Source organism: Chiloscyllium plagiosum, unplaced genomic scaffold (assembly GCF_037043375.1).
Source record: "Chiloscyllium plagiosum isolate Xiang-an unplaced genomic scaffold, Cpla_swu_hap1 HiC_scaffold_27, whole genome shotgun sequence".
NCBI lineage: Eukaryota > Metazoa > Chordata > Chondrichthyes > Orectolobiformes > Hemiscylliidae > Chiloscyllium > Chiloscyllium plagiosum.
The window spans coordinates 64,902,150-64,929,178 of NW_028270165.1; the positions used below are offsets into that span (position 1 = coordinate 64,902,150).

At 40.9% G+C, this 27,029-nt stretch overlaps 1 protein-coding gene across 1 annotated transcript; it reads left to right on the forward strand.

Moving 5' to 3' along the window:
• Window positions 1–378: 378 nt before the first annotated feature.
• LOC148144481 (scavenger receptor cysteine-rich type 1 protein M130-like) lies at window positions 379–23,061 on the forward strand. The gene is made up of 14 exons (XM_087975338.1): window positions 379–385; window positions 6,690–6,722; window positions 7,445–7,759; window positions 8,325–8,639; window positions 10,871–11,185; window positions 12,517–12,834; window positions 16,091–16,408; window positions 17,604–17,944; window positions 18,131–18,461; window positions 18,572–18,613; window positions 18,798–18,914; window positions 20,273–20,380; window positions 21,647–21,760; window positions 22,952–23,061. The coding sequence occupies exons 1-14, from the start codon at window positions 379–381 to the stop codon at window positions 23,059–23,061; spliced, it is 2,784 nt and encodes a 927-aa protein (XP_087831464.1).
• The last annotated feature ends 3,968 nt before the right edge of the window (window positions 23,062–27,029 follow it).

Genomic DNA, 27,029 nt, shown 5'->3' on the forward strand with positions numbered 1-27,029 from the left:
CATTAGTCAGAGGGAAATGGGTCTGGGTTGGTTGCTCTTCGGAGGGTCAGCATGGACTTTTTGGGCCATTTGTCCTGTTTCCACTCCGTAGAAAGCCTAGCTAAAAAAGATTCTGTCTATGCGATGGCGTAGTATGTTAAGAGAGTTCATGTACACAGAAATATATTGCTTTGTGGTAAATTGGGTTTCTCAATCTCTGGAAAATTTACTCCTATTTATCCAGTGACATGAATTAACCAAGATATTGAAGCCTTCTTTTTCATTCTTCCCATGGACGTATTTCCATGTACATTAATGAATTAAGTGCTTGAATCCGAATTTTGTGGATTATTTTCATAAAACATATCACAGCGGTTAAATCAGCCTCCCGAGATCGAAATGACGGGTTAGAGTAACTGGTGTGCCTCGAGTCTATTGATGTACTGCATTTCGTCAATCCATTTACACCCAAATCACGGGTACAGTGACCCTCAGAGTGAATTGCATTTTATACCCAGAAGACTAAACTGGTACTATTTCCTTTAAAGTTTAGTTGCTGTCTGTTTTGTCCTAAGATATATGGCAGAAGATAAAAAAAAGACATGCACATCAACACAGCTCAAGTTGCTCAAAGACTAGATTTCACTTTCAAAATTATTTTATAAGCTGATATATGAACAAAGGGGGTTGAATATAAATTTATTAACATGAATTTTGTGGAGTACGCATAACCGCCTCATAGCTCAAAGAAACTTCAAAAATGTTGGATGAAATCAGGAGATATGTCAACATCAATGAAGAGTGAAACACAGAAATGTTTCGAGTCTGATAGGATCACTCAGAGCAGAAGGATAGAAAATAAAGAGTCCCAACAGAGTGGCAATTTTAACACTGTTCCTCTCTCCGCATGTGTTGGGGTTCTCCAGCATTCTCCACAGTTGTTTCAGATTTTCCATATGCACTTTTCTATTCTACAATCAGCCCGGTGTCTCAATTATTTTGGCTTAATTTGTAAAATTGTTTACGTTGTGAATTTGACGACCAGAGATAGTAACCTGACGTTGTTTCATATCATTTAAGAAAAAGCATTTCGGGTTCAGTTGGAAGGAGACCCGATTGGGGACTGATGCAAGAATAAATTCCCATAGAAATGGAGGTTGCTCAGAACAATTGAAAGAAAGGTTTCTGAGTTTAGTTTGTGTTACTTCGAGATCAACAGTCTTAGTGGCTACTAAGATGAGACAATAAATTTGAACGAGAAGTAAATTTACTCTGGTTCTGCATTACTTGTACATTATTTTGTTTCATCTCGTGCTTTGAAACTTTTCAATTTGTGAAACAGTGAGACAAATTGGATTGCTTAATCTCATATTAATTTATCTAGAAGTAACAACATTCTTGGATCAGATTATAGAGCATGAGATGGTGAACGGCTCCATCATTATGTTTTGTCGATCTTTGTTGAACAGGTGAGGTACCGAAAGACTGGAGGTTGCCAAACGTGGTGCCACTGTTTAAGAAGGGCGGTAAAGATGCCAGTGAACTATAGACCAGTGAGCCTGACCTCAGTATTGAGCAAGTTACTGGAGGGAATCCTGAGGGGCAGGATTCACATGTATTTGGAAAGACAAGGACTGATTAGGGATAGTCGACATGGCTTTGTGTGTGAGAAATCATATCTCACAAACTTTATTGAGTTTTTTGAGGAAGTAACAAAGAAGATTGATGAGAGCAGAGCAGTAGATGTGACCTATATGGACTTCAATAAGGCGTTTGACAAGGTTCCCCATGGAAGACTGATTAGCAAGGTTATATCTCATGGAATACAAGGGTTGGAGGATTTGAGCTATAGGAAGAGACTGAACAGGCTAGGGCTGTTTTCCCTGGAGCAATGGAGGCTATGGGGTGATGTTATAGAGGTTAATAAAATTATGAGTGGCATGGATAGGGTAAATATGCAAAGTCTTTTCCCTGGGGTGGGGGAGTCCAGAACTGGAGGGCATAGGTTTAGGGTGAGAGGGGAAAAATGTAAAAGGGACCTAAGGGGTAACTTTTTCACGTAGAAGGTGGTAAGAGTATGGAATGAGCTGCCAGAGGAAGTGGTGGAGCCTGGTACAATTGCAACATTTAAGAGGCATTTGGATGGGTATATTCGTAGGAAAGGTTTGGAGGGATATGGACCGGGTGCTGGCAGGTGGGACTAGATTGGGTTGGGATATCTGGTCAGCATGGACAGGTTGGACCGAAGGGTCTTTTTCCATGCTGTACATCTCTATGACTCTATGACTTTAATTAGGGAAGTGCATGAAATATGAAATTGCAAGTTGCACAAAACCACTTTAATATTCACCTCGTGCCGAAGTAATGAATAGCTGACTTTTCAATCCACTACTGCTCTTTTATAAACTCAATATTAGTCAAGAAGAAACACAAGGGTCACTCCCAGGCACCCATGTTCAACTCAATGTTTTCTATTTTACTAAGAATTGAATTCTTTATTCGCGACATAATTCTCCTACTTGGGTAGACCATAAAATCTAATTGATCCTTTATGTGAAGAAAAATGAATGATTGAAGTCATATCAACCGAGAGGTGAATGCGTTGTTTAGTTTCTAAATTTAGTAATTAATATGTGTTCAGTTTTAATTCGCATACAGAAATGTCAAGTATTCTGCATTTTTGCTGCTGTCAATAATTTTATTTCTTTTTATTCCCTGTGTCGATTGACACTTAATTGAATTACAACATTTCAGAGAAATAAAGATGTTTTGAAATCTAAATAAACGCTACAGTAAAAGAAAAAATGGTATTCATGTCCCTCATGTGTAGTTGAAGCAGACTGGAAATCAACTTGCCTTCTTCCTCGATACAGCGATTCAGCTTGAAGTAGGCAGTCATCTGTGTTAGCTAAATACTGCACTGGCACTGGACAGGTTGCGGAGAAGCTTCACAGCATTGATTCCGGAGAGGACAGCTTGAGAAGACCAGGACTATATTTGGAATTTAGAAGAATGAGGGGCGAATCTTACAGAAAGATAGAAAATAATGAACGGAGTAGATATGATGGAGGTTCATCACACTAGTGGGTGAAAGTAGAACTTGGGAAAGTAGCTTTAAACTAAGGAGGATCAGGTTTCAGACTGAGGTGAAGAGGAACTTTTCCAGCCATTCTGTTGTGAATCTGTGGAATTCCCTGCCCAGTGAAGCAGTTGAGATTATCTTGTTGGATGAAATCAAACGTAGATATATGGATTATTGAACAGCACTGGAATTATGGGTTGTTGAGAATCGGCGGGTAAGTGCAACTGAATCCACGGAAAGATCAGCCCATGGTCTCATTGAATGGTGGTGCAGCCTTGATGGGCCGGATGGCCCACGCCTGCTCGTCGTTCTTGTGTTCTCATACAGGTGTGAAATATGGAGAACACTAATTGTACCGACTCTCACTTCATTCCACGTTGAATGGTATGTCCTCTGCAATGTTGCAAGAGAAATTTCACGTGAGCCAGTAAATGCTGCAAAAGTAGTTCAAAAGGACATACGTGTTCAAAACCAGACAGATTTATTCCATAGTTACATCTGTCTGAAATTGCGATGAACAGTCTTTCAGAAGATTTAGTTTGTACCAGTTCTCCCATCAGTTAGAGAGTTCACAATGATGCCACTGATCTGATATGTATTTGTTATTTTCCAAAAATCTCCAGTGAGTAAGGATCTTCAAACTTCTGATGATTGGGCCAGCGTGCAAGACATTGTTTTAGATTTGTCCTGTTCATTTTCTGTGACGAATTACATTAAAAAATAAAGATTGAACATTGAATTGTAGGGATATTGCACACGCATGATAAAGAGGTGAACGGTCAGTCAAGTCGGTGAATGCAGTTTATGAGAGATGTTGTACAGCAGGGATTGAATAAATCCATAGTGAGCGACCATCTATTAACACATGAACAGATGACCCATGATGTCTGAAAGTCGACATGATATTATTATGAGATTGAAAACAAGCAATTCGAGGTTTATAGAATTTATAAAAATTTTATGGGAAAGTTTTCACAAGAAGCTAAAAATCATCAAACTGTACCACACAATGCGTGAAATTTTAACTTAACTAAAATTGAAAATATATTTCGATGCCTCTATCAGCTTGGGAGAGGGGGAAAATATATTATAGTAAAATGAATGACAGGGCAAACTCAGTTGAGTCATAGAGTCATAGAGATGCACAGCATGAAAACAGGCCCTTCGGTCCAACCTGTCCATGCCGACCAGATATCCAAACCCAATCTAGTCCCATCTGCCAGCACCGGGCTCATATCTCTCCAAACCTTTCGTATTCATGTACCCATCCAAATGCCTCTTAAATGTTGCAGATGTGCCAGCCTCCGCCACTTGCTCTGGCAGCACATTCCATACATGTACCACCCTCTGTGTGAAAAAGTTGCCCTTGGGTCTCTTTTATATCTTCACCCACTCACCATAAACCTATGCCCTCTAGTTCTGGACTCCCCGACCCCAGGGAAAAGACTTTGCATGTTTATTCTCTCCATGTCCCTCATAATTTTGTAAACGTCTATAAAGTCACCTGGAGCATCCGACGCTCCAGGGAAAACAGCCCCAGTCTGTTTAGCCTCTCCCTGTAGCTCAGACCCTCCAACCCTGGCAACATCCTTGTAAATCTTTTCTGAACCCTTTCAAGTTTCACAACATCTTTACGATAGAAAGGAGACCAGAATTGCACGCAATATTTCAACAGTGGCCTAACCAATGTCCTGTACAGCCGCAACATGACCTCCCAATTCCTGTACCAATACCTTGACCAGTAAAGGAAAGCAAACCAAACGCATTCTTCACTATCCTATCTATCTGCGACTCCACTTTCAAGGACCTATCAACCTGCACTCCAAGTTCTCTTTGTTCAACAGCACTCCCTCGGACCTTACCATTAAGTGTATAAGTCCTGCGGAGATTTGCTTTCCCAAAATGCAGCATCTCGCTTTTATCTGAATTAAACTCCATCTGCCACTTCTCAGCCCATTTGCCCATCTGGTCAAGAGTCTGTTGTAAGCTGAAGTAACACTCTTCGCTGTCCACGACACCTCCCATTTTAGTATCATCTGCAAACTTACTGACTGTACCTCTTATGCTCGCATCCAAATCGTTTATGTAAACGACAAAAAAAGTAGAGGACCCAACACCGATCCTTGTGGCACTCCACTGGTCACAGGCCTCCAGTCTGAAAAACAACCCTCCAACACGACCCTCTGTCTACTACCTTTGAGCCAGATCTGTATCCAAATGGCTAGTTCTCCCTGTATTCCGTGAGATCTAACCTTGCTAAAACAGTCTCCCATAGAGAACCTTGTCGAACGCCTTAATGAAGTCCATACAGATGACATCGACCGCTCTGCCGTCATCAATCTTCTTTGTTACTTCTTCAAAAAACTCAATCAAGTTTGTGAGACATGATATCCCATGCATAAAGCCATGTTGACTATTCCTAATCAGTCCTTGCCTTTCCAAATACATGTACATCCTGCCCCTCAGGATTCCCTCCAACAACTTGCCCACCACTGCCTCAGGCTCACTGGTCTATAGTTCCCTGGCGTGCCCTTACCACCCTTCTTAAACAGTGGCACCACGTTCGCCAACCAGTAAACACTTACAAAAAGTTTAAAGCGGGTTCATCACCATCATGTCCCCAGTGGAGTTGAACGTGGGTTAAAAATACTGAGAGTGATACTTTGTTGGCAATGACGATAGACATTGAAACACATTAAGCAGTGTGTTCAAAGAGGTAGCATCGGCCCCTTGGACAGAATGACCTTCTTCCTCTGTTGTGACCGTAGAATGGTTTGTGGACAGTTACATGTTGATCTTCTTTTTTCAATCCATCATAAAACTTCCTGTTCCAGATTTAGGGAAATGGATAATTCCTGCTGGATATTGTTGATGAGTGAATCTCGTAATGCTGTCGCCATGTAGATAGGGGAACATAATAAAGCCGTATATTAAAGATGGTAAACACTGAAAAAAATAAATATACTTTCGGGGGTTGGTTGCTGACTAAGCACTGTTAGCCATTGTTTATTTCAGTATTGCTGATCGACTCAAAGTTCTAAAATGCTGAAAACTTTGGACGGGGGTGCCTTGCTTTGGTAACTGGGGAGTATTGTCGCTCTTTACAGGGATCATCACAATGTTGAGGAAGATAGCAATGGAGTGACGAGCAGACCAGTCAGAGAGTTGGCAGCGTGTCTCTCTGTGTGGAAACAATTTGGTCAAATTTAGAAGAAAACAGACAATATTTGATAATTGCAGTAATTATATTTCCTGCTTTTATCACCATTGCATGAAATGAGGATTTGAACTTTCCAGATATCATACAGAGTCACAGTATGGACATCGGGCCTTTGTCCCAAACTGGTCCAGGCTGATCAAATGTTAATCCACAAATGTCAAATCCATTTCTCTTCACTTGACTCATATCGTTCTCAACTATCCCTATCCATGTAGCTGTCCGAATATCTTTTAAGTGTTGTTACTGTACCCGCCTAAATCATTTCCACTCGCAGCTTATTCCAGATGCTTACCACCCTCTGTGTAAAATATGATTATTTGGCAAACTAATGATAATTATTGCCCGCATTTTTGCATTTGTCTAATTTATTTCTACGTGCTAAATTGAATTTTTATCCCTCTATTTCAGGCAGACTTGCTGACACTCAGGCCGATAGTAAAGGTAACTGCATGCTCCTTTTATATGGAGTCGATTTCCTATATTCTGATGATTCTGTTCAAGAACGAAGTTGTGCTAAGAATCTCCTTGCCTTAAAATTCATGTTGAACAGCTGTCTGTTCAAAACTAATGGGGTTGCATGACTTCTGAAGGTCTCTCATTTCAGGATTGCTGGGGAGCAGAGTGTTAAGGATCAGTTCCTACGCACATTGCCATTCTCAGATCGAGACAACACATGGGGATACTGTGAAAATTCAGTTACACACACAGTGCTGCTTTCAGCAATGTATATAAACCATTTCACTCACTATTGAGCTGTGACATTGTGCTCACATGACCATACATCCCACAATATTTCGGGCTGTGACAGGCGGAAGTACTGTTTCATTTTCAGATGTTCGCACGGAGGATCAGTTGTGTTTTTCTTGCCATTCATTGCGCCCATATGTCATGAATGAGTAATAAAAAATCTCCTCACCTAGGCCAGTTTAGAGGAATTGTTTCTGTGGAAACATTTTTCTGACCCTCGCTCTCTGTGAGTGAGCATCACTTCTAAAATGGCATTTCACCATCCACAATACGTATTGTGAGTTACATTGCGATAGCATGCATTTCTTTTGCCATGCCATCACTCTCATTGCATTCTGAGCTGGGAATGCAGACAGCAATTGGAGCTTTCACAATTGCGCAGTATTCACTTTGATTACCATTTCGGTGTTTTACAGAGACGGTGAGGCTGAGACTTGAGAATGGGGGCAGTCCTTGCGCTGGCCGAGTGGAGATTCACTACAGGGGACAGTGGGGGACAGTCGATCATGATCTTTGGGACCTGCCGGATGCCGCAGTTGTGTGTCGGGAGCTGGACTGCGGGACTGCGATCTCTGCCCCGGGCGAGGCTCACTTTGGACGACGATCCGGACCCATTGTGACCTGGAATGTTCAGTGCAGCGGGACCGAGCGCGCTCTGAAGGAGTGTCAATCACAGCAATGGGATCACTACAGCTACTCAAACGTCAATGATGCTGGTGTCGTCTGTTCAGGTAAAAATCTATTACCATTTCTTTGGAGCTTTATCACAAGCCGGAGCTGCCTGAAACCAGAAAGGGATATGATAACACAGTGACAACTATCCAAATATTATTAACATGATAATTAAAAAACGCCCAATTCATTCGGTTTCATAATATAATGCGTGAATATTTGAAGCGAATGGGAGAGGTGAATTCCCGTTACCGTTTCCAATCCGGTAAAGGGGCACGACAGGTGTCCATTGTAATGCCACTTGAAGACACATTGAGAGAACTGCGCTGCAGGAATGATCACATTTACAACCCAATGCATACTGAGATGAGACATTGTGCTGGCTGGCAGAATCACTTTCTGTCACTTATCTTCAGGTTGAAAGTTGCTTTCTGTCTGAACAGCTGAGGGTCAGGGTTATGGCTGAGCATGAATGAGATCGACAGGGCAGCAAACTGATTGTAGGAACAATTTATTTCCAGAAATGCCAGACCTAAAATTAATCACATAAATGTTTATCAGAAAATAATCTAAGTCACTGTTTCTATAAATTTCTGTATTCTGTGCTTTTTTAAAATATCTCAGATCACAGAGCTCCGAGATTGGTACCTCAAAATTCCCAATGCTTTGGCAGACTGGAGGTTCAGTTCGGTGACACCTGGAAAACAATGTGTGGGCTTGAATGGGATTTGAAAACCGCCAATGTTGCCTGTGCGCAGCTTCATTGTGGAGTCGCGGTGTCTGTTTCAAGCTCGATGCATTCTGGAGGCAGTGCTGTTCTCACGGCTACCGAGGTGTTTCAATGTACGGGCAATGAGACTCAGCTGGGGAAGTGCCCTCGGTCTTCAACCACGCACCAGGATTGCACTGGACACAACAATGTCACCCTGATATGTTCAGGTGAGTACAAGCTTACCTGAAGAAAAAGACACATTTCCGCTTAATGTGTGTAAGAGTAATGTCGCTGGCATTCCTGACATTGCTTTGACCGTGACAAATCTCACCTAATCCTCAAGGTTCTCATATTCTCTGGCACAAGAGTGATGAGGTAAAATATACACGAAATTATTGAAAATTTAAACATTTTAAAACGTTTGCGTTTGGATTGGGAAAGACATTTCTTCAACTGTCCACAGTCAATACACTTTAGTGTCGACGTTGACTAAACGTCGCTCATGGAGGATAATATGAATCGTTGGTCGATACAGATACATTGATGTGAACCTCACACAATTAAAGTTATGACAAGACAATTGTTTATTTTCTGAATCTCCCTGACCCGATTATATTTTTTAACAATACAAACAGACTGTATGACATCATTGAAGATCACTCTTGACAACAACTTTTTCAGCAAGAAGTTCCAGCTCACAAACACTCGTTGGCTGATAGATATTATCATGGTAATTTATTCACCGTTCTGTCCCTTCCTTGCGACCCTTCTCAATCTCAGAACTTTCACGTTGCTGTAAATTTATCTTGCCTTGGTAACACGTTATATTTTGCATGGTATGCACTTTGTCAACAGTCTGATTCATTGCATTCCAATATGTAAAACTGCACCTTTTGTCCCAAATTGTAACATTATTGCCTGTTACTCTTTCGATGATCAATTGGCAGGTCAGTAATTTCTTTCGTTTGCTGCTTTGTTCATCAAGTAATATTCTCGTACACCTCTATGTGTTCCAGCTTCATTGCTTCAATATGATCCATAACCTGTCCAATACACATTAGTCGAAAATAGAAGCCTGTTCGCGTATCTCTTCGAGTATGCATCTCCTCAAGAGCCAGGACACACTTTGTCAATTATGTGTTCCACATAATTATAAACAATGTTTTCCTATCTTCCCAAACGCAAAGGAATTATTTCTCTCTTTCTGCCCTAAATTCTTCTATTCTTAAATTTAAGTTTAAGTTGCATTGCTGACTCCTCTACCAAGTATTCTGTCAACTTGATGTATCTCAGCTTTTGAAGCTCCAGCACTTCTGTCAAAGTGCACTTATTCACAACATGAAGAGGGAAAAGGTGAAAACATCTAAATGCACGCTGTAAGTCATTTTCCAGGCTGCCAAAATATACTGCCTCAAACTTCTTTGCTTAAAGTTTCATCTGTCACGTACTTATCTGTTCTGTTCTCTTTGCATGCTCTACTGAAATTGGGAGATGTCATGAATAATGGTTTGAAAACATTGATGCATGGTACCAGAGGCTAATTTTGAAGTGTTACTCTGCATCTCAATGCAAATTCGGGAAAGTCCATGTCACATTCTACCAAACGGTACACTTTCACAGATTATAATTGATTTCATTACTGTAGGTTCGATGGGAGAATAAAGGTTAATATTATTGAAACTGCATATTGCAGCCAGCATCTGATGCACTGGTAATGATTTGGTCACCTAGACAATCAATATCTTACTGTACAAAATATTATTCAACATTATAAGTATCTCAATTGCCTCAAACCTGTAGACTCATTTGTTGCCCATGTTTCATAAATTGCCTTCAAAAATAATTATTTAATACATTCGCCTCGTTAGCTGCACTGTATTGTAACACCGTGATGGAATCGGCTACCTCAGTGGGTTGAATGGCTGGTCTTTGATATAAGGTAATGCCATCAGCGTTGGTTCATTACCCCCACAATCTGAAGTTGCCTTGATGGTCCTCACCTTCTGAACTCAACCCTCGGCTGATGAATAGTGACCATCAGGTTAAATCACCATCAACCACATCTCTCTAACAAGAATGCGGCCACCTATTCATCAGTAAATTGGGTTAAGCATTACTGCATGATTGCAAAAGTCAATCTAACCTGCACGAGCAATCGGGACCAAAAGTACACTGCTGTTATCAAACTATGGACTGCATCAAGTCAACCTTTACACCCTCGTTTCATAGGTTTTCCAGGACTGAGGTAAATGATCATAATCACTATCTTGGGAATACCCTTTAAATGTGAATAGTGGAAAGAGTTTCATGAAATAATCGTAATTATTTTAAAGACATTGTAACTGTCATGTGTTGTATTGGGCAATGGAGGATGAGATTCGATTTATTTTCTCTTTTGAATCTTGAACAAGTGCGTGGATATTTGCAAACGTTTGTTTGTTTATTTGATCCAAAACAGGAAACAATGGGCCCCGATTGGTTGGTGGGGAGAACAGGTGCTCTGGGCGAGTGGAGGTCCTGCATGGAGAGCAGTGGGGAACGCTGTGCGGTGATTACTTTGACTTACAAGACGCCAATGTGGTCTGTGAACACCTTTTTTGCGGGACTATAAAGTCGATCCCGAGAGATGCTCGATTTGGGAGGGGAGCCCGACCAGTGTGGAAGGAAAACTATGAATGCCATGGAAACGAGCGACGATTGTGGAACTGTCCAGTTTCACATGGGGAAAGCTTCAACTGTTTACATGGAAATATGGCCAATGTCATCTGCTCGGGTGTGTCCTTTACAGCAATTGTTCTTTCGCTAAACAGTGTTTCTGTCTACTTAAAGTTTGTAATTATTTTATTTATACCTGAATTGAATGTCATTTTTGAGCCGATGGCCTGTAGGCCTTTTCTGATTAATCTGAGTTCAACTGGTGCACTAGTTCACTTCAGGAAGTCATTACCTTTCAACTATATGGTTAATAATCCGCAGTCGTATGTCAGTCAGTAAAGGTTAGACCGGCAGATGTCCTTCCATAAGGAAAAGTATTAGCCAGATGAGTTGTTAGGAGAATTGATGATCGTTTGACTGTTAGATTTGGAATATTTCACGAACATTTGAACGATTATTATTCTGATACTTAGTCATTCAGGGAACGGAGATGTGACTGGTGAGGCCAGGATTTGTGCTGATGCCTGATTTCATTTTAACTAAGTTGGTTTTACAGGCCTTTAGTTATGATTTTGTCACTCTTTTATGAGCCTGAAGACCTTGTCGGGCAGATCAAATGTGGAAACCAGATTTGATTTCCTGACAAACATTAGGAGCTGCATGAGTTGTGTTTTCAATATTTCTTCATAGTTTCCCTGTTCACGAGCTGAAACTGGGCTCCAATTCCAGAGCATAAATTTTCCAACATTCCTCCAGAGAATGCATAAAGCATCTGAATTACTCGTGTCAACATTTTTACGACATGACATTCTGCCCTCAACTCCTGGCAGGGAGTATCAGAATCTGCACAAATGGCGCCGCAGAAATCAGATGTATTCATACCTTCTAATAAAAGATTTTGACGTATCCATAGCGTGGAGACAATTTTCAAAAGAAAATGGAGAATATTGGCAGTTACGTTAGTGAGTGACAGCATCACGTTTTAAAATTTATGTGCTATCCCAAATTTTCACAAGTGTTTTGAATGTCATAATTCTCAAACAGACTTGTTCCTCAATTTCCATTATCTTCTTGACCGTTGTCTCAGTCATGTTGCGGGTCATTTGCTCAGTGCAACATGCTCTGCCGTCAACCATGAGAGTAGTGGTAACATATAAATGGTCAAAGCCTACGAGTAGCATCTGCAGACTGACAGTCGGCCTGAATGAATGGGGTCGCTAGCTAAAGACGAGACTTTATTTTCAACGAATGCCAGAATAGCAGCACTTTTATTTCCACGCCCCTCTCAATTAGTTTTCAGAAGAAATGTAATGACATGATGAAAGTATTTGAAAAAGTAAATGGACAAAATATCTTTATGATTGCAAATCATACATTTTCCTGTGATTGTCAGTTCTCGAATATCTGTGTTCATTTCAATCGCTGTTCTCAGTAACTCTTATTTTACAGATGAAAATTGGGCGCTAAGACTAGTGAATGGAGAAAGCCGCTGTGATGGCCGAGTTGAAGTTTACTCTCATGGAAGCTGGGGCGGAGTGCATGACACCGTGTGGGATAAGAATGATGCCAACGTTGTCTGCAGACAGCTGGGATGCGGTTATGCCTTAGAAATATATAATTCTTCAAAGTACGGGGAGAGTGATGGTGATGCGTGGGTACATGTTGTCCAATGTCATGGACATGAATCACAGCTCCAGGACTGCAGGATCTCCAACACATTGAATTCGTCTGACATCGAAGGCAGTAGCGTAGGGGTCCTCTGTTCAGGTAAGTAGACTCTTCCCATTTAAACCGGCTCAGATATATCAAGACAAATATTCATCTGCTGAGTAAATTGAGAATGTACACCACTTGCTTGTCAGTGCCACTGAAACCATTTATTCATCTCTGGGATGAAAGCAGATCTGAGGTGGGCGGCGGTTGCAGATGGATGAATATGAGAAATTGACACCATTTTGTTGTGAGATACAAGCATTACGTGGCAGGTCAGGTGAATTGGCTATGCTAAATTGCACAGAGTGTTATTTGCATTAGTCAGAGGGAAATGGGTTTGGGTGCGTTAAACGTCGGAGGGTCGGTGTGGACTGGTTGGTCCAAAGGGTCACTTTCCACAATGTAGGGAATCTAATCTAATCTAATCTTAAGGGGCGGCAGGCTGGGACAGTGGATAGCACTGCTGCCTCACAGCGCCAGAAACCCGGGTTCAATTCCCGCCTCAGGAAACTGTCTGAGTGGAGTTTGCACATTCTCCCCGTTTCTGCGTGAGTTTCCTCCGGGTGCTCTGGTTTCCTCTCACAGTCCAAAGATATGCAGTATAGGTGAATTAGCCATGTTAAATTGCCTGTAGTGTTAGGTGAAGGGGTAAATGTAGGGGAATGAGTGTGGGTGGGTTGCTCTTCAGAGGGTCGGTGTGGACTTGTTGGGCCGAAGGGCCTGTTTCCACACTCTAAGAAATCTAATCTAATCAGGAATCTAATTACAGTTTCTTAACCCAAAAGTACAGTTGACACACGTGCACAAATTATACTTTTAATGGTAAGGTCCTGGGGATTGTTGCCAAACAATGAGACCTCGGTGTGCAGACTCGAAGTGCATTGAAAATGGAGGCATGGAGAGTCAGTGCAGTGAAGAAGGTGATTGGTACTCTTACATTAATTGATCCGTGCCACTGAATACAAGAGTTCGAAAGTCATGCTGTGGCTGTACATTGGTTGGCCACTTTTGGACTTATGTGTATCATTCTGGCCACCCTTTTAGAAGAACAATGCTGGGAAACTTGAAAGAATTCAGAAAAGATTTGCAGTGATGTTACCAGAGTTGGAAGGATTGACTTTTTGGGAGAAGATAAACAGACTGGGGCGTTTTTCCCTGGATGGTCAGAGGCTGAAGGGAGACCTGACAGAAGTTTATTATATCAGGAGGGGCATGCATAAGGTGAATAGACAAGGCATTGTCCCCAGGATAGTGAAATCCGAATCTGGAGGGCAGAGGTTAAAAGTAAGGCGAAAAGATTTCTAATGGAACTGAGGGACAATGTTTGTCACAAAAGAGGTTGTACGTATGAAATATCTTGACAGTGAGGTGTTGGAGGATAGTAGAGTTACAACATTTAAAAGTCATCTGGATTTGTGAATAAATAGGAAGGGTTTAGAGATATGTGTGCGGAATGTTGTCAAATAGGAGTGGATTAATTTAGAATACGTGATTGACATGGAGGAGTTGGACTGAAGGGTTTGTTTCTGTGCTGGACATCTCTAGGACTCCATTACTTGAAATGACCGCATTTCTTTCAATTAGTAGAGCTTTTTATCTTCTCTGAGAAACTTTTGATCTTGTGCAGCATTGCAGAGACTGAAAGCGCAGTTTGAATTTTGTAGATAATGCACGAGAGATGGATTCCATACAAAACAAATGTCTTGAGATGTTTCACATGCGAAGTCGCCGCACTGGAATTATATAATATTTTGGGAGTCGTTGTGCGTTATGTATCTCGGGATGGTGATGAGACCCTGAAGGAACGCTTTCATGCTCATTGAAATGTCTAGGCAATGGCTTCTTGGTGAATGTGTGTAAAGTACTCATCTCGAATTACAACCGGGGACATTGCAACAACATTGGAATGCTGTGCGGTAGATATAAGCAACTGTGTGACTTGTGATCAATCAGAAAAGCAGTTTGCAAGCAGTGAGCTCAGGGAAGGTCTCCTCTCGTGTCAGGTCCAGCGCACAAGTTGTCAAAAATTCCATTGTGCAGAATAAATTACAAACATCTGTTATGCTGTTGACGTGATGGAAGCTTCACTTTTCCTCTATAAAGATCATAAAATGGTTCGTTAGAAGCTGAAGACAGTGTTTTAAGGGCGAACAAGTTTATTCTCAAACTGCAAGAAGCATGATTTAGACCAGAGCAGAAAACTGTGTGCAGTTAAGGAATCCATATCAGAGGATGGATTTGACAGTAATGGAGACAATGCAGTGGGCAACGTCTGAGAGATTTTCTTGAGATGAACAACATTTAGCTATGAAGACAACTTGGCCAGATTTGGATTCATTTCCTTTGAACAGAGGCGACTGAGTATGGGCAGGATTGAGGTGTATAATAAGCAAGAAGGAATCTTTCCCCTATGTTATGCAATTGCTTACCTTGCGGCATAGAGTTAAGGTGATGGACAGAAGGTTCAGAGGGACCTGAGGATATTCTTTTTCATCCACTTGGGGCGGGGGAGTAGTCTGGAACTCACTGCCTGTAAATGTGGTAGAGGCAGAAACGTTAGGGAAATCTAAGATATATTTAGATGTGCACTTGTGATGCGAAGGAGTTAAGGACGAACCCAAGTGCTGGGAAATGAGATTAAAATATTTAGAAGCTTGTTTTTGACAGAAACAAAATTGGTAGGCCGAAGGTTCTTTCTCTGTGCTGAAGACTTCTTAAATCCGTGATTCTGTGAATTAGTTCTGGACCTTTGTATCTAAGTACACGTGATAATAACCTGAAATGACTTTTCGTCCCCTTTCAGTATTTACACTTCTACAACTACTCAAAGTGCTATTGCTGTCATGCTAATATATATGTTGTCTTTCAGTTATATTCTCGTAAGGTATAGTATTCTCATGTGCGCTGATGAATGAAAGCTGAGACGGTATTTATATTGGATAAACGTACAGTTATGTGCACTATAAAATAGGTTGAGCATTAGACAAAGTAACACGTGGACAGACATAAATGGAGTGACAGGAAGAGAAAGCACAAATGCAACTGTTTGCAAAATATTTCTCGGAATGTTCAATATAGAAAGGGAAACTTAACCTGGCAGTACCAGGTGCAATAAGATATTTTGAAACATTTCTGTGCTGTCCATTCTTGCTAAAAGGTTACACTTGATCGATTAATTTTGCAAGAAATTAAGTTTCAGCACAATAAGTATTTCTCATGAGAACATTTAAAACGCTCTTTCCTGTATCTATACACTATGTTGCCCTGAGTGATGAAGGGAATGTGCATTAAATGTGTAATTCTTTCACAGATCACTTTCAGTTAAGGCTGTCAGATGGTGGAAGCCCTTGTGCTGGTCGAGTGGAGATTTACTACAATGGAATATGGGGCTCAGTTTGTGATGATTCATGGGATGTGGTAGACGCTGAAGTCGTTTGTAAACAACTGGGTTGTGGAAAAGCACTGGATATGACACCCCCTTCCTCCTCTGGACCGGGCTCAGGCCACATTTGGTGGAAGGATGTGAAGTGTTCTGGAAACGAGTCATTTCTCTGGGAATGTCCTTCAGTACCATTGGGTCACCAAGACGACTGTTCTCATAAAGAGGATGTGAGAATTATGTGCTCGGGTGAGGCCATTCTTCAATGCTTTTAATTTGCTCGAATGTTGTAGGTGAGACGTCATGCTGACGTATGTTCACTGAACTCGAAGGAATGTAGAGCAGCGGCAGTAATTTAAAGAAACGATCTCTGACACTTACATGTACACAAAAAGTGAAAGAACAATTCGTTTCTCTAATCTAACTTGCTTTTCTGTCAGTTTTTTAAATCTTCTATTGATACACGTCGCGTTTGTCATGAAAAGTGTCATTTTTGATCTGTTGTCACGACTCCAAGTGGATGTCAATATTGCCCTGATTGTCATAAAGGGTTTGCTAAAAATGAATTCCAAATTTATGATCTTTACTTTTGTAACGAGCCACCAGAAATATGAGACATGTTCGTGTGTCTATCGAACTATTTGTGGCTCGAAAATGAAGGAGTGATTTTTTTTTCTTTATGTTTCCGAGCAGACTTCACTGTATCAGACATAGCTCCTGTACAATTGTATCAGACCTGTACTGCCTGTTTATTACTGTGCACTTGCGGTTTTCATGATTTTTCAGAACGGTAAAAAGATTCCGTAATTTGCTTCCAACTGAGCAGTTTGAAACTTCCCTGGTGATACAAAATTAAAAGTGATTGCATATCTATCTATCTATATATATATATATATATAATTGAACAGCCATGATATCAGAACCAGTTCCAGTGGATCGTCACTTCTGCAAAGTGGACAATTTAACTTTAACACAGGCTTTCTGTTTTCTGTCAGTTTCTGCTTCTCGACCATTTCGGGTTCTCAAACAGTTCGCCAGATTCTAGTAGTGCCTTGGTCAAGTCCTTCTAAACTCCATGCACGATACACATTTGGCTCACTCCTTTTTTCATTGCAATATGTGTCATGAAGAAAACTGAACACAACGATCCGCGGATGCAGCGAATCGAAAACAAAAAAGGAAAATTTCTGGAAAATCTCATATGTCTAGCAGCATCCGTCGAGACAAAGAGACAACGTTTCATGTCCAGAGACACTTCCTCAATTCAGAATACGCGTCACTGGACCTGGAGATTTGTCTGTGCTTTCTCTCTTCACAGATTCTGTTGAGTTTCTCCAGCAATTACCTTTGTTCATATCATGCATCCTGCTCGTTTCGGCAATCACAGGACACACCAGCGATATGAACAATCTAACATTCTGGATATCTGTTATTGTTTGAACAGAACACAAGGTGCTGCGGCTGGTGAATGGAAAGCATGGCTGTGAGGGAAGAGTGGAGGTGTTCTACAATGGGACCTGGGGAACAGTGTGTTCAGACACATTGGATCCACACGTTGCCAAAGTGATTTGTAAACAGCTGCACTGTGGTGCGTTCCAGTATGTTGAGTACGACGCTCAGTCATTCGGAGCAGGAACGGGAACTATTTGGCTCGATGAGATGGAGTGTCTGTCACACGAGTCGACACTGTGGCAATGTCACACAGATCCGTGGGGTCAACACGACTGTCAACACCGGGAAGATGCTGGTGTAGTTTGTTCAGGTAACATGACAAGCCTTCTCAATGTTCGGGTGTCATTTCAAGCATGAATTCCCAATAGATTGAGCATCTTTCTCCTTCCAACAGAGAGCAATGTGACAAAGGAGCAGACCCTCAGTTCAACTTACTGCCATCAACAATTAGGTGCGTCTTCTTTCTCTATGTGCCAATTCTTGGAGATTCTGCTTTGCACTGCATTCAATAATAATCAGTTCTGTACCACAGATACGCAAGACAGTGTGCACGTGCGTGGAGGAAGCAGCAACTGTTCTGGAAGAGTGGAAATCATGTGCGATAAACGCTGGGGAACGTTGTGTGGCAATTCCTGGGATATAACTGATGCTAATGTTGTCTGCAGAGAGCTGGGATGTGGCTTCGCTCTGTCAGCCCGAGATGAGGCCGCTCTCTCGCAGGAGAAAGATGTTATCTGGCAGAATGATGTGAAGTGTAAGGGAAGAGAATTCTCTCTGTTGGACTGTCTCTCCGCAGCTCCAGCTAAAAGCAAGTGTAACCACAAGGAAATTGCCAGTGTAAAGTGCTCTGGTAAGATTGATGCTGACTGACGTGCGGCATTAATGTTAAAAATCAGGGCAACTATTTGATTTGCTAAGTTACATTGCCCTTTATAATTATTCGTACTTTCTGTTCCACAGGATCCGAGTTGGTGACGGTCTCCCCTTCACCTCCACCTGCGGGTATTTATGAAAGATATTATTATTAGTATTTGTGTTCGCGTTACTTTCCTGAAAAGTGACATTGATGCTGTTGGCATTTTCACGATTTGGATGCGAGTGTCATTGTTTCCTTAATGATGATTATTTACAATTTTCCATGGCAGACCTTAACTATGCTAAACCCATTTGTACTCCCTCTTTTAAGGGCAGGAAAGCCCGTCTATTTCCATGCCTGTTGTCGTCTGTTCATCTTTGGGAGTCTTGTTAATCTGTGAGTTGGTCGCATTACTGGTGGTCATGCAGAGAAAATTGCAAATGAAAGGTAAGCATCATATCTACCGACTGAGCTAACACTGCGTCACTTTCCCTGTTGCATATGTTCTCGGGGCTGTAGAATTTTATTGCACTTTTCCACCGTTTGACTGAGATTGTCACGATTGTGCGTCACCTCTTGGGTTCTGTGTATTTCGAGGGACTTTGCCCAATGAAACGCTAGTTTTAATAAACACTCAGATAATTGCATCAAAACTGTAAATAGTAGTTAAAAGAATATTCTAACTGTGTGAAGTATGCATCAAGTAGTTCAATATATTTGGAGAGAAACTGAATTAAGGTGTAATGTGGCGTTGCTACAGTCATTATCATTGGGAAAGAAATATAAAGACTGCACTTTCTTATCTTTCAATTAACATAGACATGACATTCCAGAGCAGGTCAATGATGGCAACAATATGTCTCCGTTTCATTGAGTTATTTGCAGACTGCCTCTAAATATTTCTTCATTAGTTACTGTTCATTTATGGTTCTTCAGTGTCTGGGTGCTGCTACCACAACCCAAGATCATTGAGAGGATGAAGGGTCCTTTTAAGGGAACTTTCAGGAAGGAAACAAATGGCTTCCATTGACTAAGCAAATGATACTTCTGTACTTTGCACAGTAATTTAAAAGCGTTTGCCTGGGAACCATTTTCCACTAGTTGGCAATGACAATTAACACCAATAACAATCATTTTCTACCCTTTCACGTGCTCTTAATTTTCGTTTACATATAGCCATAAATGCTATGCACTTAGTCTATCACGATCAATGTCATCAAGGTACACCTTATTCCATTCTTGTCCCGTTTTGGTTTTTACCTAATTGTCATAACTATGCAATTGTTTAATGAAAGTAGTCCAATTCTAACAACATAGTTATCAACCTTTTTGGTAAGCGCCACTGTATCTTGAGCATTAATTTGTCATCTCCTCAATGTTATCAAGTTTTTAAAAAAATATAGTTTAATCACATTTTCATTTGTTCATTGCATTAAAGAGTTTCATTTTCTGCACTCAACATCTTCACTCACATGCACCATTGCGAGCTGAGAATTTTCTTGAACAAATATTTGAATCAGCAAAATTAGAACAAAATACCCATATTTGTACCAACAAGAAAATCTCGCTCTTTCTGTTTAACATACTAGGATCGGTAATTGATGTGACATGGAAATTAATCATGGCCTGTTCACTTGTTTTTCCAAGATGTTCTCCCTTCAGCGATAAGTTAACGTTGTGTGAAGATTCTAATCTACAGCATTGTGTGAACTCGTTCTTCTCTCTCCTGGTTCTTCAGATATAAACACCTTGTTTCTGCGAGTGTTCAGCTACAAATGCTGACCAGTCTATTGTTTATTCAACAGAACTTTACCTTGGTGGCAGAGGCTCACGCCTTGGTTTGTACCAAGGAATTTATGAAGAAATTGAGAATATTCCCCCTGGAAAGAGGACTGATCACAAACATGGACCAGGTATATATTTCCTATTGTATAGTGAATCATGACTGGATAAGTGTAGCTTCCATTTAATTTGCAGTCTTCCATGATCAATGACTGAATGAACATGATTATTAGTTAAAACACAGTCGTCGTGTGTGGGAAGCTATCTCATTAACTGTGTCTCTGTCCGCATTTCGTGAGATGAAGAATTTCAATATGATAATTCCCACTGGCCTACATTCCTGATAGATTATTTCTGGCATGCATTTGAAAAGGCAAACAGAACTATCAATTTCACTTCTACCCTGGTTTCACCCTGACCCCTTCAGATGGCTGGACAACTAATCAATTCGTCATTGATTTTAAAATAATATAACTTTTGCAGTAAGTATGGATTACACAGCACCAAAGAGCGGAAGCAAAATTGAGGAATCAATGTATAAACAAATATGATGAATCACAGAAGATGAGTGGTGCTGAAAGTGTGCACATGACTCTGAAACTTTGCAGGTGTTCAGATACAGTGTAAATGAATGGAAAGAAAATGTCTGGTAGATGATAAATGTGAAATTATCCATTTTTGTTGGAATAAAATTAGAAATGACTATTATTTGAACGGACATGGCCTGAAAAGTAGAGATAGCAGATTTAGGACTAAATTGAGGAGGAACATTTTCACCCACAGGATTGAGAATTTATGGAATTCCCTGCCTCATCAGATGTCTTTAGAACTGGGGTGAATAATGTTTTGAACGTTAAAATCGTGAGTAAGTCGAACTGAAGCCACGAAAAGATCAGTTATGATCTTATTGAACGGCGGAACTGGCTGGAACGGTCAGATGGAGTACTCCTGCTCTTAGATCTTATATCATATTCCTTCCCGCAGTGGGTTCACTTGACATTATTCCAGATATTTCTACAGGCACGATTAAAGAACAATACTTTCTGTTGTCACCCTACAATTAATAACATTAAACCTTCAACTATAGTCCTTAAGTCTACGACATACAGGATCAGGATTAGATCATTTGGCTCATCGAGTCTATTCTGCCATTCAATAAGGGCTGATGTGGTTCTCAACCACTTTGATTTGCCTTCTCCTTGGATGTTTTATCCCCTTATTAATCAATAATCTTTGTATTTCTGTTTTAAATACACACTGTTTGGCCTCAATAGCCATCTGTGTTCCATAGATTCGCAAGCCTCTGGTTGAAGAATATTTGCCTCATTCTAAATCTTATTGATCATGGCTTCTCTTGGAATTCGAGTTTGAAAGTAACTCTCCATTTTTATTTTTAGTAATTTATGCTTCCATTGACTCACTCAATCGCATTGAATACTACACCAGCCACAACTTGACTGACAATAATCCCGGATCTGAAAATCTTGAGGTGAAATCCAACAGCATTCCAGGTGTGTATACCATCACTTTCTCTCAATTAATTTTCGTCCAACACCTTCTAAGCTGTCCAAAACTTAACGATTGCAACCCTCACAAGGTAGTGTGACCACTGGAATGTTGGTTAAAGAGAAAATCGCTGTTTTGATACCACATGATCATGGGCATGGTCTGTCCGGCTGTCTTGTTGCTCACAGAGATTATAGAGCCTATGACCTCAACTTGTAATGTGCAAAGAGACGTGCGTTCGATGTCGTTGCTTTCAGGAACTGCACTCACACCCATTCCCGAAGAAGAATACGTCTCCTTCAGCTGAACATTACAAAAACAACCAGGTTATCATTCTAATCGCATTTTTCCAGCACACCTTGGCCCACAGCCTTGTATGTCTTGACATTGCAAGTGCATCACTGAATACTTTTTTGAGCGTGTTTTGCCTCTATCACCCTTCCTGGCAGAAAGTCCAAGATTTCCTGTTTAATTCTCCCATCACTTTTCTGAAATGTATGGCCTTTGGTCATTGATCTCTCCACCATAGAGAGATGTTCCTTCCTGTCTTCCCCAACTACAGTCGTCATCATTTCATGACTCATCGCAGGCATGCCAGCAACTCTGCATGCTCAGCTCCAAGTCAATCAGTTGCAAGACAGATACAGCGGTAGGTCTCTCAGCCCTTCGTAACTCTTCCTCCTTTCAATGAGATAATTCCAAACTATGGTGTGGCCGAAATCCAGCTCCCTACCTTTGAAGCATGTCCATAAATACCTTTGATCAACAATAATCTCGGCCACATTTAAAATTAAGAATTGATCAGACATCAGCTAATTTTTGGGAAATATATTTCCAAACCCTGTACAGCTTTATCCTTTCTTGACATCTTCCCTGAACGGTCTGGCATTAATTCTGTGTATAACACCTCTCGAGCTAAAATAGTCTAATCAGTTGAAGTAGTTTACTTTATGTTACCTGTCTTATCCGGGTTATTATCTTGAATAATTCAATCAGATAACCTTTCAACTTCTCATTTCCACAGAAAACAATCCCAATTTGCATCAACTCTGCTCATTCCGTAACTTCAGAATTATGACCTAACTCTTCTGGTCTCAGTTTCCAGCACTTGCCTTATCTGAGACATTCGTCTCGTTTTCTAGTTATCGTTGTTGTGTATTTCAATTTGTATCAGTGATGCTCATCTTTCTCTCCAGGTCGAATTCGTGGTGAGTATGACGATGTTGAGACTGAAGATGCAGACTGTCATGATGGAAAGTTACAATTGGACAGTGATCCTGATGAACACCCTCACACTTACAGATGATGACAGTGGTCTTTGTTCACTCGGTGAGTCGAATAACAGATACTCACATCTTTAACCACCTTTCTGTGCATTCACACTGCCATAATTCCTTTCCATTCCATGATAATATTATATTTACTGAAAATCCTAGAACAACGTCCAAACCTGTGCCTCATTTCCACAGCTTGTCACTGAGAAAGCAATGTATTATTGGAGAACGATTTTTATTTCAAAAGCATAAAGAACCGTCTTTAAAAATGAATTCGATGCGATTCATCATACACTGCGTTTTGTCAGTTCTTCGAATCGCTGATCTTCATCCAATTTTGGAATTACATATCTACAAAATTGCTGTTTCAATGCGTCATCAACTGGCTGTATGGAGAATATGAAAGATGGGGTTTTACGTGCTCAACAGTTTGAACGGTTTATCTCTTGTAGCTCACAGGGAATACAGAGCCTCGGACCTTTACTTGTAATGTGCAAAGAGACGTGCGTTGGATGTGGTTGTTTTCAGGAACTGCACTCACACCCATTCCCGAAGAAGAATACGTCTCCTTAAGCTGAACATTAAAAATGCCAATAACTCACGGTTGCCTTTGAAACCCAGACTATCTGATCAGCTGCTTAACCATTTTAGTGATTTCGAATGGAATTTTGGAAAAGAAAAACTGCTCCAATGTTCCTTGGAACCCAGTTATCCGCTTCCATTATTCTTCACCTTCTCTCCTTTTTCACAGAGAGTTGTTTAATTACTGTTGTGAGAACTCTCCTGTAACATGTAACAGTCACCACACTAACAACCAAGCTCCTGTGTTTCTTTGAAGAAGGGTCACCGGGCCTGTAACTTTAACTTTGATGTGTTCCAAACATGTGTCCAGACATGCTGGGTTTTTCTAGCAATTCCCGTTGTTTGTTTCTGATTACGAATGGCCAAATGAACTTCCCTGCACTGCATGATTCGATAGAACTATGATACAGCCGTTGCCATGTTACCTCTGTTGTGCAATCAGAAAATACATCTGACTTCCCCTGATAACTCGCATATCGGTGGCGCCTTCACTGTTGACATGCACTGGAATTGCGATCCAAACTTTTACAACGTACGCATCAAACCCACAATTGCGACGTTTCCCTCTGAGTTCCAATGTTTCTGATGCAGAGGAAAGAATGGGATGCCTTGGCTTTCAGCAAAATTCTGAAATATCTTGAGCACTATGTAATGTTGAAAATCATCATGGAAAACTTGACATTTATTTTTGAGTTAAACATTGAATACTTTCGTGAGGATTGTTTAAATTAATGAAGAAAGCAACTTTTATTGTTTCACAGAGATCTATTAAATTGTTTTAGGAGTGCGAAAGAAACCATAGATATTTGTTTATCTTGCAATTTCAATCAACATCTCACCTGCAAAATCGTGCATGGCCAATGATATACTTTTGAACATTTCATAACTACTATCATTTAGGATATTGCCCAGCCAATATTCGCACAAACCAGAGGCGATGATCATTATATAATATTTTGAGTGAGCTTGTTGATTGTAGAATAAATATTGGCCCAGTGATCACTTGCTGCACATATCTCTCTAATCTTCAGAGTAATTTCCAGGCTGTCGTTTGCATCAGCTAAACACACAGATAGATAAACATGTCAATGTGACTTCCAAATATGGCCCGTCATCAGTCTGACCTTGCTGAGGCAGAATTAGTCTTGTCCCTACTCCATGGAGTGAGAGTTTCAGATAGGGATTGGTAGATTCATGTGCTGTGAATCGATCCAGAGGCGACTTGAATGCGTGGACTCAAATTATTTTCTTTATCATTTCAGGTAGATTTTAGAAGCGATTTCAACATGGGACGTCCTAATATTGCGCGAAGTCGCCGACTATCGTTTTGAATCTCCAAAATATTTTTCTCAATATAAGGTGCAACTGGTTGTAATTCAGCAGCATGTACTTTGGCATTGAAATGTATATATTTGCATATATATACATTTGAAATATATCTGAAAAATTGCATGTTGTGTGTTTTAATGAGTTAAAAGTGGGTATAAACAGGGTGCATCGAAGTTATTTTTATGTGTGCATATATGACGTAATTCATTTCTCAGTGTGTACTTTTGAAGTCACAATAGTGGACGATGGTCCTGTGTCCTGTCAATGAGGTATTGAGGAAATTCCATGTGAAATTGCTTTGCTTTCTCATACCGAAATAAGGAGGCTTTTAAACTTGTCAAGCCAAAGAATTCTATGAAGTGCTGTTTTGCTGTTTATTGAATGAAATGTTCTGTCCATGAACTGGGAATATTTCTGAAAGTGATGTGCAAAATGTAGGACACAATTCATCAATAAAAATGCAGTGATTGCAAGTTTGTTTTGGGATTCTGAGTCCGTTTGTTGATGTCAGTGCCAAGTGTATGTGTGTGAGTGTCAGTGAGTAAGTGAGAGTGGTTGTAATTAGCTGTGCTTGTACAACTGCATCTCTGAATATGAGAATATCTGTGCTTCGGCCAATACGTTGGAAAGCCGATTGCAGGAGGGAAGTACACAGGAAATGGAAGGGAACTTGGAAAGTTAACATACAGAAGGATCGTGGCTTACAATCTGCTTTTCTGTAAAGGAAGCAACGGAGGTGGGTAAGGTAAGCAAGGAGGCACATGACAAGGTTTCCTGCATTAGTCGGAAAATACGTGGTATACTTTTTATGCAGTCAGGTTGTGTGTTGTCGAACTTTAATTCGGCCACATTTGGAAGATGACACACAGTTCTGGTTGCCACTCCCCCGAAGTGACATGGAGGCGTTGTTGAAGCTACCACTGTAAGAACAGCGTGCAGGTGTGGGACACTGCAAAGGGTGTGCTGCATGCTCTGTTTGGAGGGGCATGTTTGGTGTGGATCGCCAAAGTTGCGAATGGGACAAATTGTGGAAGCACAATTTTGGCGCGGGGTGGGTGTGGGAGTGGGGGCGAGGTGTTAATTTTGAACGGACAGAAAGGAGGAAACTTCAGAAGGCTATGAATTGAGGCACGGCATGTGTGAGAGTGAGAAATGTGTAAGGTAATATTTTAAGGTGTAAACAAGCAGGGAATGGTGGGTGAGAAAGACAGAACCGAAAAGTAGAGACAGAGATACAAAAAAAGAGAACACATCCAGAGACGATATCTGTGACTGTGTCTCTTTGCAGTGGAGTCTCTGTTTGTTTTAGATGTTGAATCTGTTGAAATAGGGTTAACCCATTCCCCACTTTCTCTCAGTCATCCCTTTTGTTCAAAGTGATATAACACTGATGGCCATGTTGATGCGAGTTTCCATATGTGTGTCTTTGCATTTTGTTGTGTTTGTACCAGTGTGTCTGTATCTGCCTGCAATGAGATACACTTTATCCGGGAGGGAAGTTTGAATGAAACAATAAACTAAAAAATGCGAGAGTCAAAGGCTTGGAAGTTCTCTCGCTCTCTCTCTCTACCCCACCTCAGGCGACTGACTGTGTGGAGTTTGTACGTTCTCCCCGTGTCTGCGTGGGTTTCCTCCGGGTGCTACGGTTTCCTCCCACAGTCCAAAGATGTGCAGATGAGGTGAATTGGCCATGCGAAATTACCCGTAATGTTAGGTAAGGGGTAAATGTAGGGGCATGGGTGGGTTACGCTTCGGCGGGTCGGTGTGGACTTGTTGGACCGAAGGGCCTGTTTCCATGCTGTAATGTAAACTAAACGAAACTAAACTGATGGCCATGTTGATGCGAGTTTCCATATGTGTGTCTTTGCATTTTGTTGTGTTTGTACGAGTGTGTGTTCCTGCCTACAATGAGATACACTTTATCTGGGAGGGAAGTTTGAACGAAACAATAAACTAAAACATGCGAGAGTCAAAGGCTTGGAAGTTCTCTCGCTTCCTCTCTCTACCCCCTCCCCCAACCCCGTCCTCCTCTTATATTCCAAGTGAGACAATGCCAACCAATACCAGTCCAGAAGCGGCAGATATTTTT

Bases quoted from the DNA above. Each gene is read 5' to 3' on its own strand.
- LOC148144481 (XM_087975338.1), top strand. The intron at 8,640-10,870 runs GTGAGTACAAGC...GATCCAAAACAG, and splicing joins TGTCACCCTGATATGTTCAG to GAAACAATGGGCCCCGATTG. The intron at 18,462-18,571 runs GTAAGATTGATG...TCTGTTCCACAG, and splicing joins TGCCAGTGTAAAGTGCTCTG to GATCCGAGTTGGTGACGGTC.